Source organism: Dendrobates tinctorius, unplaced genomic scaffold, assembly GCF_039654945.1.
Source record: "Dendrobates tinctorius isolate UK_male_01 unplaced genomic scaffold, ASM3965494v1 ptg000261l, whole genome shotgun sequence".
Lineage (NCBI taxonomy): Eukaryota > Metazoa > Chordata > Amphibia > Anura > Dendrobatidae > Dendrobates > Dendrobates tinctorius.
In genome coordinates this window covers 625064-640950 of record NW_027361928.1, presented here as the reverse complement: position 1 = coordinate 640950, position 15887 = coordinate 625064, and the positions used below count along the sequence as shown (strand labels likewise).

At 44.8% G+C, this 15887-nt stretch overlaps 1 protein-coding gene across 1 annotated transcript in view; it reads right to left on the bottom strand.

Annotated features, from left to right (window-relative positions):
- Nucleotides 1-15887, bottom strand: part of CDHR4 (cadherin related family member 4) — a 55114-nt gene that overhangs the window by 22511 nt on the left and 16716 nt on the right. The window contains 2 exon segments of the mRNA XM_073558873.1: nucleotides 2484-2696; nucleotides 2884-2986. Coding sequence (XP_073414974.1) covers nucleotides 2484-2696; nucleotides 2884-2986 — 316 coding nt within the window.

The following is a 15887-nucleotide window of genomic DNA, read 5'->3' as shown; positions in this document are numbered from 1 at the left end:
GGCATATGACACCCCACTCAATAATCCCGGCATATGACACCCCCCTCAATAATCCCGGCATATGACACCCCCCTCAATAATCCCGCCATATGACACCCCCCTCAATAATCCCGCCATATGACACCCCCCTATATAATCCCGGCCCATGACATCCCTCAATAATCCCAGCATATGACACCCCCTCAATAATCCCAGCACATGACTCCCCTCAACAATCCCAGCACATGACTCCCCCTCAATAATCCCAGCACATGACACCCCCCTCAATAACCCCGGCCCTTGACTCCTTCCTATATAATCCTGGCCCTTGACACCCCCTCAATAATCCCGGCACATGACACCCCCCTATATAATCACAGCACATGACTCCCCCTCAATCCCGGCCCTTGATTCCCCCCCTCAACAATCCCGGCATATGACACCCCCCTATATAATCCCGACCCATGACACCCCCCTATATAATCCCGGCCCTTGACTCCCCCCTATATAATCCCGGCCCATGACACACCTCATTAATCCCAGCATATGACATCCCCTCAATAATCCCGGCCCATGACACCCCCCTCAATAATCCCGGCCCTTGACTCCCCCCTCAATAATCCCGGCCCTTGACTCCCCCCTATATAATCCCGGCCCTTGACTCCCCCCTATATAATCCCGGCCCTTGACTCCCCCCTATATAATCCCGGCCCATGACACCCCCCTCAATAATCCCGGCCCTTGACTCCCCCCTCAATAATCCCGGCATATGACACCCCCCTCAATAATCCCGGCATATGACACCCCCCTCAATAACACCGGCATATGACACCCCCCTCAATAATCCCGGCATATGACACCCCCCTCAATAATCCCGGCACATGACACCCCCCTCAATAATCCCGGCACATGACACCCCCTCAATAACCCCGGCCCTTGACTCCCCCCTATATAATCCTGGCCCATGACACCCCCTCAATAATCCCGGCACATGACTCCCCCCTCAATAATCCCAGCACATGACACCCCCTCAATAATCCCAGCACATGACACCCCCTCAATAATCCCAGCACATGACACCCCCTCAATAATCCCAGCACGTGACACCCCCTCAATAATCCCAGCACGTGACACCCCCTCAATAATCCCGGCACATGACACCCCCCTATATAATCCTGGCCCATGACACCCCTCAATAATCCCGGCATATGACACCCCCTCAATAATCCCAGCACATGACACACCCTCAATAATCCAGGCCCTTGACTCCCCCCTATATAATCCTGGCCCATGAGACCCCCCTCAATAATCCCGGCCCTTGACTCCCCCCTCAATAATCCCGGCATATGACACCCCCCTCAATAATCCCGGCATATGACACCCCCCTCAATAATCCCGGCATATGACACCCCCATCAATAATCCCGGCATATGACACCCCCCTCAATAATCCCAGCACATGACACCCCCCCTCAATAATCCCGGCATATGACACCCCCCTCAATAATCCCAGCACATGACACCCCCCTCAATAACCCCGGCCCTTGACTCCCCCTATATAATCCCGGCACATGACTCCCCCTCAATCCCAGCACATGACACCCCCTCAATAATCCCGGCACATGACACCCCCTCAATAATCCCGGCACATGACACCCCCTCAATAATCCTGGCACATGACACCCCCTCAATAATCCCGGCACATGACACCCCCTCAATAATCCCGGCACATGACACCCCCTCAATAATCCCGGCACATGACACCCCCTCAATAATCCCGGCATATGACACCCCCATCAATAATCCCGGCATATGACACCCCCCTCAATAATCCCAGCACATGACACCCCCCCTCAATAATCCCGGCATATGACACCCCCCTCAATAATCCCAGCACATGACACCCCCCTCAATAACCCCGGCCCTTGACTCCCCCTATATAATCCCGGCACATGACTCCCCCTCAATCCCAGCACATGACACCCCCTCAATAATCCCGGCACATGACACCCCCTCAATAATCCCGGCACATGACACCCCCTCAATAATCCTGGCACATGACACCCCCTCAATAATCCCGGCACATGACACCCCCTCAATAATCCCGGCACATGACACCCCCTCAATAATCCCGGCACATGACACCCCCTCAATAATCCCGGCACATGACACCCCCTCAATAATCCCGGCACATGACACCCCCTCAATAATCCCAGCACATGACACCCCCTCAATAATCCCAGCACATGACACCCCCTCAATAATCCCGGCACATGACACCCCCTCAATAATCCCGGCACATGACACCCCCTCAATAATCCCAGCACATGACACCCCCTCAATAATCCCAGCACATGACACCCCCATACTCCCAGTGCCAGCTGTAGCCATTTAGTTTTATATGGAGCCTCCTCCCCCCCCGATAACCTCCGACCTCGGGGGGCTGCTGCTGGCGTGTGCCCCAACCTTGCTGATAATCTGGGGGGGTGGTGATGTGCGTCTTACCGGTTCCCGGGATGACATAGAAGATGGGGGGATTTGGACCCCCTTCGATGGAGAACTGCACGCTGTTGAATGGGTAGTCGGCATCAGTGGCGTTTATCTGACCCACGACGATCCCAAACCCGGTGTTCTCATTAACGGTGAAGGAGAACGGCCCAACGCAGACCGGCGGGAAGTCATTAACCGCAGTCACCGTGATGAAGACCGGAATACTGGCTGCAAAGCAAAGACACCAGGTCACCGGCAAACCAGCACCCACACCGGATCCCCGGATGTGTCACATGGGGGCGTCCTAGATCCGGGAGAAGGATCCCCCCGACAAGACACTAAAGGGAGGAGGTACCCAAAATCCACAAACATGATACAGGCTCCGACCTCCTCCACCTCCACGCGCGTCACTCACTGCTCAGACGGGGCGCCCCGCTGTCCGTCACCACCACCGAGGCCGCAAACTGGAAGTTCACACTCGCCATCTGATAGGAGTCGTAGTTCAGAGAGCTATTAATCTGCAGAGAAGGCTGAGGTTACAGGGGGCCCCCGGAGCGTAATAAGAGGCTGATATCAGTACTGGAGCGTTATAAGAAGGGCTGATAGTCACATATGATGTAATGTCTGGAGGTTATATCAGTACTGGAGCGTTATAAGAGGGGCTGATATCAGTCACATATGGTGTAATGTCTGGGGGTTATATCAGTACTGGAGCGTTATAAGAGGGGCTGATATCAGTCACATATGGTGTAATGTCTGGGGGTTATATCAGTGCTGGAGCGTTATAAGAGGGGCTGATATCAGTCACATATGATGTAATGTATGGAGGTTATATCAGTACTGGAGCGTTATAAGAGGGGCTGATATCAGTCACATATGGTATAATGTCTGGGGGTTATATCAGTACTGGAGCGTTATAAGAGGGGCTGATATCAGTCACATATGGTGTAATGTCTGGGGGTTATATCAGTGCTGGAGCGTTATAAGAGGGGCTGATATCAGTCACATATGATGTAATGTATGGAGGTTATATCAGTACTGGAGCGTTATAAGAGGGGCTGATATCAGTCACATATGGTGTAATGTCTGGGGGTTATATCAGTGCTGGAGCGTTATAAGAGGGGCTGATATCAGTCACATATGATGTAATGTATGGAGGTTATATCAGTGCTGGAGCGTTATAAGAGGGGCTGATATCAGTCACATATGATGTAATGTATGGAGGTTATATCAGTACTGGAGCGTTATAAGAGGGGCTGATATCAGTCACATATGATGTAATGTCTGGAGGTTATATCAGTGCTGGAGCGTTATAAGAGGGGCTGATATCAGTCACATATGATGTAATGTATGGAGGTTATATCAGTACTGGAGCGTTATAAGAGGGGCTGATATCAGTCACATATGGTGTAATGTCTGGGGGTTATATCAGTGCTGGAGCGTTATAAGAGGGGCTGATATCAGTCACATATGATGTAATGTATGGAGGTTATATCAGTGCTGGAGCGTTATAAGAGGGGCTGATATCAGTCACATATGATGTAATGTATGGAGGTTATATCAGTACTGGAGCGTTATAAGAGGGGCTGATATCAGTCACATACGATGTAATGTATGGAGGTTATATCAGTACTGGAGCGTTATAAGAGGGGCTGATATCAGTCACATATGGTATAATGTCTGGGGGTTATATCAGTGCTGGAGCGTTATAAGAAGGGCTGATATCAGTCACATATGGTGTAATGTCTGGGGGTTATATCAGTACTGGAGCGTTAGAAGAGGGGCTGATATCAGTCACATATGATGTAATGTATGGAGGTTATATCAGTACTGGAGCGTTATAAGAGGGGCTGATATCAGTCACATATGGTGTAATGTCTGGAGGTTATATCAGTACTGGAGCGTTATAAGAGGGGCTGATATCAGTCACATATGGTGTAATGTCTGGGGGTTATATCAGTGCTGGAGCGTTATAAGAGGGGCTGATATCAGTCACATATGATGTAATGTATGGAGGTTATATCAGTACTGGAGCGTTATAAGAGGGGCTGATATCAGTCACATATGGTGTAATGTCTGGGGGTTATATCAGTGCTGGAGCGTTATAAGAGGGGCTGATATCAGTCACATATGATGTAATGTATGGAGGTTATATCAGTGCTGGAGCGTTATAAGAGGGGCTGATATCAGTCACATATGGTATAATGTCTGGGGGTTATATCAGTGCTGGAGCGTTATAAGAAGGGCTGATATCGGTCACATATGATGTAATGTCTGGAGGTTATATCAGTACTGGAGCGTTATAAGAGGGGCTGATATCAGTCACATATGGTGTAATGTCTGGGGGTTATATCAGTAGTGGAGCGTTATAAGAGGGGCTGATATCAGTCACATATGATGTAATGTATGGAGGTTATATCAGTACTGGAGCGTTATAAGAGGGGCTGATATCAGTCACATATGGTGTAATGTCTGGAGGTTATATCAGTACTGGAGCGTTATAAGAGGGGCTGATATCAGTCACATATGGTGTAATGTCTGGAGGTTATATCAGCACTGGAGCGTTATAAGAGGGGCTGATATCAGTCACATATGGTATAATGTCTGGAGGTTATATCAGCACTGGAGCGTTATAAGAGGGGCTGATATCAGTCACATATGGTGTAATGTCTGGAGGTTATATCAGCACTGGAGCGTTATAAGAGGGGCTGATATCAGTCACATATGGTATAATGTCTGGGGGTTATATCAGTGCTGGAGCGTTATAAGAAGGGCTGATATCAGTCACATATGGTGTAATGTCTGGGGGTTATATCAGTACTGGAGCTTTATAAGAGGGGCTGATATCAGTCACATATGATGTAATGTCTGGAGGTTATATCAGTACTGGAGCGTTATAAGAGGGGCTGATATCAGTCACATATGATGTAATGTCTGGGGGTTATATCAGTACTGGAACGTTATAAGAGGGGCTGATATCAGTCACATATGATGTAATGTCTGGAGGTTATATCAGTACTGGAGCGTTATAAGAGGGGCTGATATCAGTCACATATGATGTAATGTCTGGAGGTTATATCAGTACTGGAAAGTTATAAGAGGGGCTGATATCAGTCACATATGATGTAATGTCTGGAGGTTATATCAGTACTGGAACGTTATAAGAGGGGCTGATATCAGTCACATATGATGTAATGTCTGGAGGTTATATCAGTACTGGAAAGTTATAAGAGGGGCTGATATCAGTCACATATGATGTAATGTCTGGGGGTTATATAAGTACTGGAGCGTTATAAGAGGGGCTGATATCAGTCACATATGGTGTAATGTCTGGGGGTTATATCAGTGCTGGAGCGTTATAAGAGGGGCTGATATCAGTCACATATGGTGTAATGTCTGGGGGTTATATCAGTGCTGGAGCGTTATAAGAGGGGCTGATATCAGTCACATATGGTGTAATGTCTGGGGGTTATATCAGTGCTGGAGCGTTATAAGAGGGGCTGATATCAGTCACATATGGTGTAATGTCTGGAGGTTATATCAGTGCTGGAGCGTTATAAGAGGGGCTGATATTAGTCACATATGGTGTAATGTCTGGAGGTTATATCAGTACTGGAGCGTTATAAGAGGGGCTGATATCAGTCACATATGATGTAATGTCTGGGGGTTATATCAGTACTGGAGCGTTATAAGAGGGGCTGATATCAGTCACATATGGCGTAATACCTGGAGGTTATATCAGTACTGGAGCGTTATAAGAGGGGCTGATATCAGTCACATATGGCGTAATATCTGGAGGTTATATCAGTACTGGAGCGCTATAAGAGGGGCTGATATCAGTCACATATGGCGTAATGTCTGGAGGTTATATCAGTACTGGACCGTTATAAGAGGGGCTGATATCAGTCACATATGGTGTAATGTCTGGGGGTTATATCAGTACTGGAGCGCTATAAGAGGGGCTGATATCAGTCACATATGGTGTAATGTCTGGAGGTTATATCAGTACTGGAGCGCTATAAGAGGCTGCTATCAGTCACATATGATGTAATGTCTGGAGGTTATATCAGTACTGGAGCATTATAAGAGGGGCTGATATCAGTCACATATGGTGTAATGTCTGGAGGTTATATCAGTACTGGAGCGTTATAAGAGGGGCTGATATCAGTCACATATGATGTAATGTCTGGGGGTTATATCAGTACTGGAGCGTTATAAGAGGGGCTGATATCAGTCACATATGATGTAATGTCTGGGGGTTATATCAGTACTGGAGCGTTATAAGAGGGGCTGATATCAGTCACATATAGTGTAATGTCTGGGGGTTATATCAGTACTGGAGCGTTATAAGAGGGGCTGATATCAGTCACATATGGCGTAATACCTGGAGGTTATATCAGTACTGGAGCGTTATAAGAGGGGCTGATATCAGTCACATATGGCGTAATATCTGGAGGTTATATCAGTACTGGAGCGCTATAAGAGGGGCTGATATCAGTCACATATGGCGTAATGTCTGGAGGTTATATCAGTACTGGACCGTTATAAGAGGGGCTGATATCAGTCACATATGGTGTAATGTCTGGGGGTTATATCAGTACTGGAGCGTTATAAGAGGGGCTGATATCAGTCACATATGGCGTAATGTCTGGAGGTTATATCAGTACTGGAGCGTTATAAGAGGGGCTGATATCAGTCACATATGGCGTAATGTCTGGAGGTTATATCAGTACTGGAGCGTTATAAGAGGGGCTGATATCAGTCACATATGGTGTAATGTCTGGGGGTTATATCAGTACTGGAGCGTTATAAGAGGGGCTGATATCAGTCACATATGATGTAATGTCTGGAGGTTATATCAGTACTGGAGCGTTATAAGAGGGGCTGATATCAGTCACATATGGCGTAATGTCTGGAGGTTATATCAGTACTGGAGCGTTATAAGAGGGGCTGATATCAGTCACATATGGTGTAATGTCTGGAGGTTATATCAGTACTGGAGCGTTATAAGAGGGGCTGATATCAGTCACATATGATGTAATGTCTGGAGGTTATATCAGTACTGGAGCGTTATAAGAGGGGCTGATATCAGTCACATATGGTGTAATGTCTGGAGGTTATATCAGCACTGGAGCGTTATAAGAGGGGCTGATATCAGTCACATATGGTGTAATGTCTGGGGGTTATATCAGTACTGGAGCGTTATAAGAGGGGCTGATATCAGTCACATATGGCGTAATGTCTGGAGTTTATATCAGTACTGGAGCGTTATAAGAGGGGCTGATATCAGTCACATATGATGTAATGTCTGGGGGTTATATCAGTACTGGAGCGTTATAAGAGGGGCTGATATCAGTCACATATAGTGTAATGTCTGGGGGTTATATCAGTACTGGAGCGTTATAAGAGGGGCTGATATCAGTCACATATGGCGTAATATCTGGAGGTTATATCAGTACTGGAGCGTTATAAGAGGGGCTGATATCAGTCACATATGGCGTAATATCTGGAGGTTATATCAGTACTGGAGCGTTATAAGAGGGGCTGATATCAGTCACATATGGCGTAATGTCTGGGGGTTATATCAGTACTGGAGCGTTATAAGAGGGGCTGATATCAGTCATATGATGTAATGTCTGGGGGTTATATCAGTACTGGAGCGTTATAAGAGGGGCTGATATCAGTCACATATGGCATAATATCTGGAGGTTATATCAGTACTGGACCGTTATAAGAGGGGCTGATATCAGTCACATATGGCGTAATGTCTGGGGGTTATATCAGTACTGGAGCGTTATAAGAGGGGCTGATATCAGTCATATGATGTAATGTCTGGGGGTTATATCAGTACTGGAGCGTTATAAGAGGGGCTGATATCAGTCACATATGGTGTAATGTCTGGAGGTTATATCAGTACTGGAGCGTTATAAGAGGGGCTGATAACAGTCACATATGGTGTAATGTCTGGGGGTTATATCAGTACTGGAGCGTTATAAGAGGGGCTGATTTCAGTCACATATGGTGTAATGTCTGGGGGTTATATCAGTACTGGAGCGTTATAAGAGGGGCTGATATCAGTCACATATGGCATAATATCTGGAGGTTATATCAGTACTGGACCGTTATAAGAGGGGCTGATATCAGTCACATATGGCGTAATGTCTGGGGGTTATATCAGTACTGGAGCGTTATAAGAGGGGCTGATATCAGTCATATGATGTAATGTCTGGGGGTTATATCAGTACTGGAGCGTTATAAGAGGGGCTGATATCAGTCACATATGGTGTAATGTCTGGAGGTTATATCAGTACTGGAGCGTTATAAGAGGGGCTGATAACAGTCACATATGGTGTAATGTCTGGGGGTTATATCAGTACTGGAGCGTTATAAGAGGGGCTGATTTCAGTCACATATGCTGTAATGTCTGGGGGTTATATCAGTACTGGAGCGTTATAAGAGGGGCTGATATCAGTCACATATGGCGTAATGTCTGGGGTTATATCAGTACTGGAGCGTTATAAGAGGGGCTGATAACAGTCACATATGGTGTAATGTCTGGGGGTTATATCAGTACTGGAGCGTTATAAGAGGGGCTGATAACAGTCACATATGGTGTAATGTCTGGGGGTTATATCAGTACTGGAGCGTTATAAGAGGGGCTGATATCAGTCACATATGGCGTAATGTCTGGGGTTATATCAGTACTGGAGCGTTATAAGAGGGGCTGATATCAGTCACATATGGCGTAATGTCTGGAGGTTATATCAGTACTGGAGCGTTATAAGAGGGGCTGATATAAGTCACATATGGTGTAATGTCTGGGGGTTATATCAGTACTGGAGCGTTATAAGAGGGGCTGATATCAGTCACATATGATGTAATGTCTGGGGGTTATATCAGTACTGGAGCGTTATAATAGGGGCTGATATCAGTCACATATGCTGTAATGTCTGGGGGTTATATCAGTACTGGAGCGTTATAAGAGGGGCTGATATCAGTCACATATGGTGTAATGTCTGGAGGTTATATCAGTACTGGAGCGTTATAAGAGGGGCTGATATCAGTCACATATAGTGTAATGTCTGGAGGTTATATCAGCACTGGAGCATTATAAGAGGGGCTGATATAAGTCACATATGGTGTAATGTCTGGGGGTTATATCAGTACTGGAGCGTTATAAGAGGGGCTGATATCAGTCACATATGGTGTAATGTCTGGAGGATATATCAGTACTGGAGCGCTATAAGAGGGGCTGATATCAGTCACATATAGTGTAATGTCTGGAGGTTATATCAGTACTGGAGCGTTATAAGAGGGGCTGATATAAGTCACATATGGTGTAATGTCTGGGGGTTATATCAGTACTGGAGCGCTATAAGAGGGGCTGATATCAGTCACATATGGTGTAATGTCTGGAGGTTATATCAGTACTGGAGCGTTATAAGAGGGGCTGATATCAGTCACATATGGTGTAATGTCTGGAGGTTATATCAGTACCGGAGCGCTATAAGAGGGACTGATATCAGTCATATGATGTAATGTCTGGAGGTTATATCAGTACTGGAGCATTATAAGAGGAGCTGATATCAGTCATATGATGTAATGTCTGGGGGTTATATCAGTGCTGGAGCGTTATAAGAGGGGGTGATATCAGTCACATATGGAGTAATGTCTGTAGGTTATATCAGTACTGGAGCGTTATAAGAGGGGCTGATATCAGTCACATATGGCGTAATGTCTGGGGGTCATATCAGCACTGGAGCGTTATAACAGGGGCTGATATCGGTCACATATGATGTAATGTCAGGGGGTTATATCAGTACTGGAGCGTTATAAGAGGGGCTGATATCAGTCACATGATGTAATGTCTGGAGGTTATATCAGTACTGGAGCATTATAAGAGGGGCTGATATCAGTCATATGATGTAATGTCTGTAGGTTATATCAGTACAGGAGTGTTATAAGAGGGGCTGATATCAGTCACATATGGAGTAATGTCTGTAGGTTATATCAGTACTGGAGTGTTATAAGAGGGGCTGATATCAGTCACATATGATGTAATGTCTGGAGGTCATATCAGTACTGGAGCGTTATAACAGGGGCTGATATCGGTCACATATGATGTAATGTCAGGGGGTTATATCAGTACTGGAGCGTTATAAGAGGGGCTGATATCAGTCACATGATGTAATGTCTGGAGGTTATATCAGTACTGGAGCATTATAAGAGGGGCTGATATCAGTCACATATGGTGTAATGTCTGGAGGTTATATCAGTACTGGAGCGTTATAAGAGGGGCTGATATCAGTCATATGATGTAATGTCTGGGGGTTATATCAGTACTGGAGCGTTATAAGAGGGGCTGATATCAGTCACATATGGTGTAATGTCTGGAGGTTATATCAGTGCTGGAGTGTTATAAGAGGGGCTGATATCAGTCACATATGGTGTAATGTCTGGAGGTTATATCTGTACTGGAGCGTTATAAGAGGGGCTGATATCAGTCACATATGATGTAATGTCTGGAGGTTATATCAGTACTGGAGCATTATAAGAGGGGCTGATATCAGTCACATATGGTGTAATGTCTGGAGGTTATATCAGTACTGGAGCGTTATAACAGGGGCTGATATCAGTCATATGATGTAATGTCTGGGGGTTATATCAGTACTGGAGCGTTATAAGAGGGGCTGATATCAGTCACATATGGTGTAATGTCTGGGGGTTATATCAGTACTGGAGCGTTATAAGAGGGGCTGATATCAGTCACATATGGTGTAATGTCTGGGGGTTATATCAGTACTGGAGCGTTATAAGAGGGGCTGATATCAGTCACATATGGTGTAATGTCTGGAGGTTATATCAGTACTGGAGCGTTATAAGAGGGGCTGATATCAGTCATATGATGTAATGTCTGGGGGTTATATCAGTACTGGAGCGTTATAAGAGGGGCTGATATCAGTCACATATGGTGTAATGTCTGGAGGTTATATCAGTGCTGGAGTGTTATAAGAGGGGCTCATATCAGTCACATATGGTGTAATGTCTGGGGGTTATATCAGTACTGGAGCGTTATAAGAGTGGCTGATATCAGTCACATATGGTGTAATGTCTGGAGGTCATATCAGCACTGGAGCGTTATAACAGGGGCTGATATCGGTCACATATGATGTAATGTCAGGGGGTTATATCAGTACTGGAGCGTTATAAGAGGGGCTGATATCAGTCACATATGGTGTAATGTCTGGAGGTTATATCTGTACTGGAGCGTTATAAGAGGGGCTGATATCAGTCACATATGATGTAATGTCTGGAGGTTATATCAGTACTGGAGCATTATAAGAGGGGCTGATATCAGTCACATATGGTGTAATGTCTGGAGGTTATATCAGTACTGGAACGTTATAAGAGGGGCTGATATCAGTCACATATGGTGTAATGTCTGGAGGTTATATCAGTACTGGAGCGTTATAAGAGGGGCTGATATCAGTCACATATGGTGTAATGTCTGGAGGTTATATCAGTACTGGAGCATTATAAGAGGGGCTGATATCAGTCACATATGGTGTAATGTCTGGGGGTTATATCAGTACTGGAGCGTTATAACAGGGGCTGATATCAGTCATATGATGTAATGTCTGGGGGTTATATCAGTACTGGAGCGCTATAAGAGGGGCTGATATCAGTCACATATGGTGTAATGTCTGGAGGTTATATCAGTACTGGAGCGTTATAAGAGGGGCTGATATCAGTCACATATGGTGTAATGTCTGGAGGTTATATCAGTACCGGAGCGCTATAAGAGGGACTGATATCAGTCATATGATGTAATGTCTGGAGGTTATATCAGTACTGGAGCATTATAAGAGGAGCTGATATCAGTCATATGATGTAATGTCTGGGGGTTATATCAGTGCTGGAGCGTTATAAGAGGGGGTGATATCAGTCACATATGGAGTAATGTCTGTAGGTTATATCAGTACTGGAGCGTTATAAGAGGGGCTGATATCAGTCACATATGGCGTAATGTCTGGGGGTCATATCAGCACTGGAGCGTTATAACAGGGGCTGATATCGGTCACATATGATGTAATGTCAGGGGGTTATATCAGTACTGGAGCGTTATAAGAGGGGCTGATATCAGTCACATGATGTAATGTCTGGAGGTTATATCAGTACTGGAGCATTATAAGAGGGGCTGATATCAGTCATATGATGTAATGTCTGTAGGTTATATCAGTACAGGAGTGTTATAAGAGGGGCTGATATCAGTCACATATGGAGTAATGTCTGTAGGTTATATCAGTACTGGAGTGTTATAAGAGGGGCTGATATCAGTCACATATGATGTAATGTCTGGAGGTCATATCAGTACTGGAGCGTTATAACAGGGGCTGATATCGGTCACATATGATGTAATGTCAGGGGGTTATATCAGTACTGGAGCGTTATAAGAGGGGCTGATATCAGTCACATGATGTAATGTCTGGAGGTTATATCAGTACTGGAGCATTATAAGAGGGGCTGATATCAGTCACATATGGTGTAATGTCTGGAGGTTATATCAGTACTGGAGCGTTATAAGAGGGGCTGATATCAGTCATATGATGTAATGTCTGGGGGTTATATCAGTACTGGAGCGTTATAAGAGGGGCTGATATCAGTCACATATGGTGTAATGTCTGGAGGTTATATCAGTGCTGGAGTGTTATAAGAGGGGCTGATATCAGTCACATATGGTGTAATGTCTGGAGGTTATATCTGTACTGGAGCGTTATAAGAGGGGCTGATATCAGTCACATATGATGTAATGTCTGGAGGTTATATCAGTACTGGAGCATTATAAGAGGGGCTGATATCAGTCACATATGGTGTAATGTCTGGAGGTTATATCAGTACTGGAGCGTTATAACAGGGGCTGATATCAGTCATATGATGTAATGTCTGGGGGTTATATCAGTACTGGAGCGTTATAAGAGGGGCTGATATCAGTCACATATGGTGTAATGTCTGGGGGTTATATCAGTACTGGAGCGTTATAAGAGGGGCTGATATCAGTCACATATGGTGTAATGTCTGGGGGTTATATCAGTACTGGAGCGTTATAAGAGGGGCTGATATCAGTCACATATGGTGTAATGTCTGGAGGTTATATCAGTACTGGAGCGTTATAAGAGGGGCTGATATCAGTCATATGATGTAATGTCTGGGGGTTATATCAGTACTGGAGCGTTATAAGAGGGGCTGATATCAGTCACATATGGTGTAATGTCTGGAGGTTATATCAGTGCTGGAGTGTTATAAGAGGGGCTCATATCAGTCACATATGGTGTAATGTCTGGGGGTTATATCAGTACTGGAGCGTTATAAGAGTGGCTGATATCAGTCACATATGGTGTAATGTCTGGAGGTCATATCAGCACTGGAGCGTTATAACAGGGGCTGATATCGGTCACATATGATGTAATGTCAGGGGGTTATATCAGTACTGGAGCGTTATAAGAGGGGCTGATATCAGTCACATATGGTGTAATGTCTGGAGGTTATATCTGTACTGGAGCGTTATAAGAGGGGCTGATATCAGTCACATATGATGTAATGTCTGGAGGTTATATCAGTACTGGAGCATTATAAGAGGGGCTGATATCAGTCACATATGGTGTAATGTCTGGAGGTTATATCAGTACTGGAACGTTATAAGAGGGGCTGATATCAGTCACATATGGTGTAATGTCTGGAGGTTATATCAGTACTGGAGCGTTATAAGAGGGGCTGATATCAGTCACATATGGTGTAATGTCTGGAGGTTATATCAGTACTGGAGCATTATAAGAGGGGCTGATATCAGTCACATATGGTGTAATGTCTGGGGGTTATATCAGTACTGGAGCGTTATAACAGGGGCTGATATCAGTCATATGATGTAATGTCTGGGGGTTATATCAGTACTGGAGCGTTATAAGAGGGGCTGATATCAGTCACATATGGTGTAATGTCTGGGGGTTATATCAGTACTGGAGCGTTATAAGAGCGGCTGATATCAGTCACATATGGTGTAATGTCTGGGGGTTATATCAGTACTGGAGCGTTATAAGAGCGGCTGATATCAGTCACATATGGTGTAATGTCTGGGGGTTATATCAGTACTGGAGCGTTATAAGAGGGACTGATATCAGTCACATATGGTGTAATGTCTGGAGGTTATATCAGCACTGGAGCGTTATAAGAGGGGCTGATATCAGTCACATATGGTGTAATGCAGGGCTGTGGAGTCGGTAAGCCAAACCTGCGACTCCAACTCCGACTCCTCAATTTCCCTTACACCGACTCCAACTCCACGACTCCGACTCCCACACATATTGCTTATATTTAAGTGAAAAATTTATTGTAGTACAATGTGAACCTCAGACATTTAATCATTTTTATGATCCGATAATCAAGATATTTAGATAGAACAGAATATATATTGGTGTACTACCCGGTTTTCATTCTTTTTGGTACAGATACGATATGGATAGACAGATATGGATAAATGGATATATAGATAGAGCAGATTTCTAATCTGCTTTTGCTATTGAAAACATTATCTATGAGCTCAAAATCCTTTCAGGTGATGCAGTTTTTTAAAAAGATGATCAGCTTTTGCAGCTGAAAACGTATCCTCAAAAAACGCAGGAAAAACGCTGTGTGTGAATGTAGCCTTAGATCAGGAATAGAACAGTCATTTATAGGACATTTCATAACTTTCCCAAACTCCTATGAAAAAATATTCAGCACATCCTGCATTGAATTACTGCACCCGATTTATTATATATTTTAGGAGTCGGAGTCGCTCCATTTTATACCGACTCAAACTCCGACTCCACAGCCCTGGTGTAATGTCTGGAGGTTATATCAGTACTGGAGCGTTATAAGAGGAGCTGATATCAGTCACATATGATGTAATGTCTGGGGGTTATATCAGTACTGGAGCGTTATAAGAGGGGCTGATATCAGTCACATATGGTGACAACTGGCATTACTGGTGTAATGTCTGGGGGTTATATCAGTACTGGAGCGTTATAAGAGCGGCTGATATCAGTCACATATGGTGTAATGTCTGGGGGTTATATCAGTACTGGAGCGTTATAAGAGCGGCTGATATCAGTCACATATGGTGTAATGTCTGGGGGTTATATCAGTACTGGAGCGTTATAAGAGCGGCTGATATCAGTCACATATGGTGTAATGTCTGGGGGTTATATCAGTACTGGAGCGTTATAAGAGGGGCTGATATCAGTCACATATGGTGTAATGTCTGGGGTTATATCAGTACTGGAGCGTTATAAGAGGGGCTGATATCAGTCACATATGGAGTAATGTCTGGGGGTTATATCAGTGCTGGAGCGTTATAAGAGGGGCTGATATCAGTCACATATG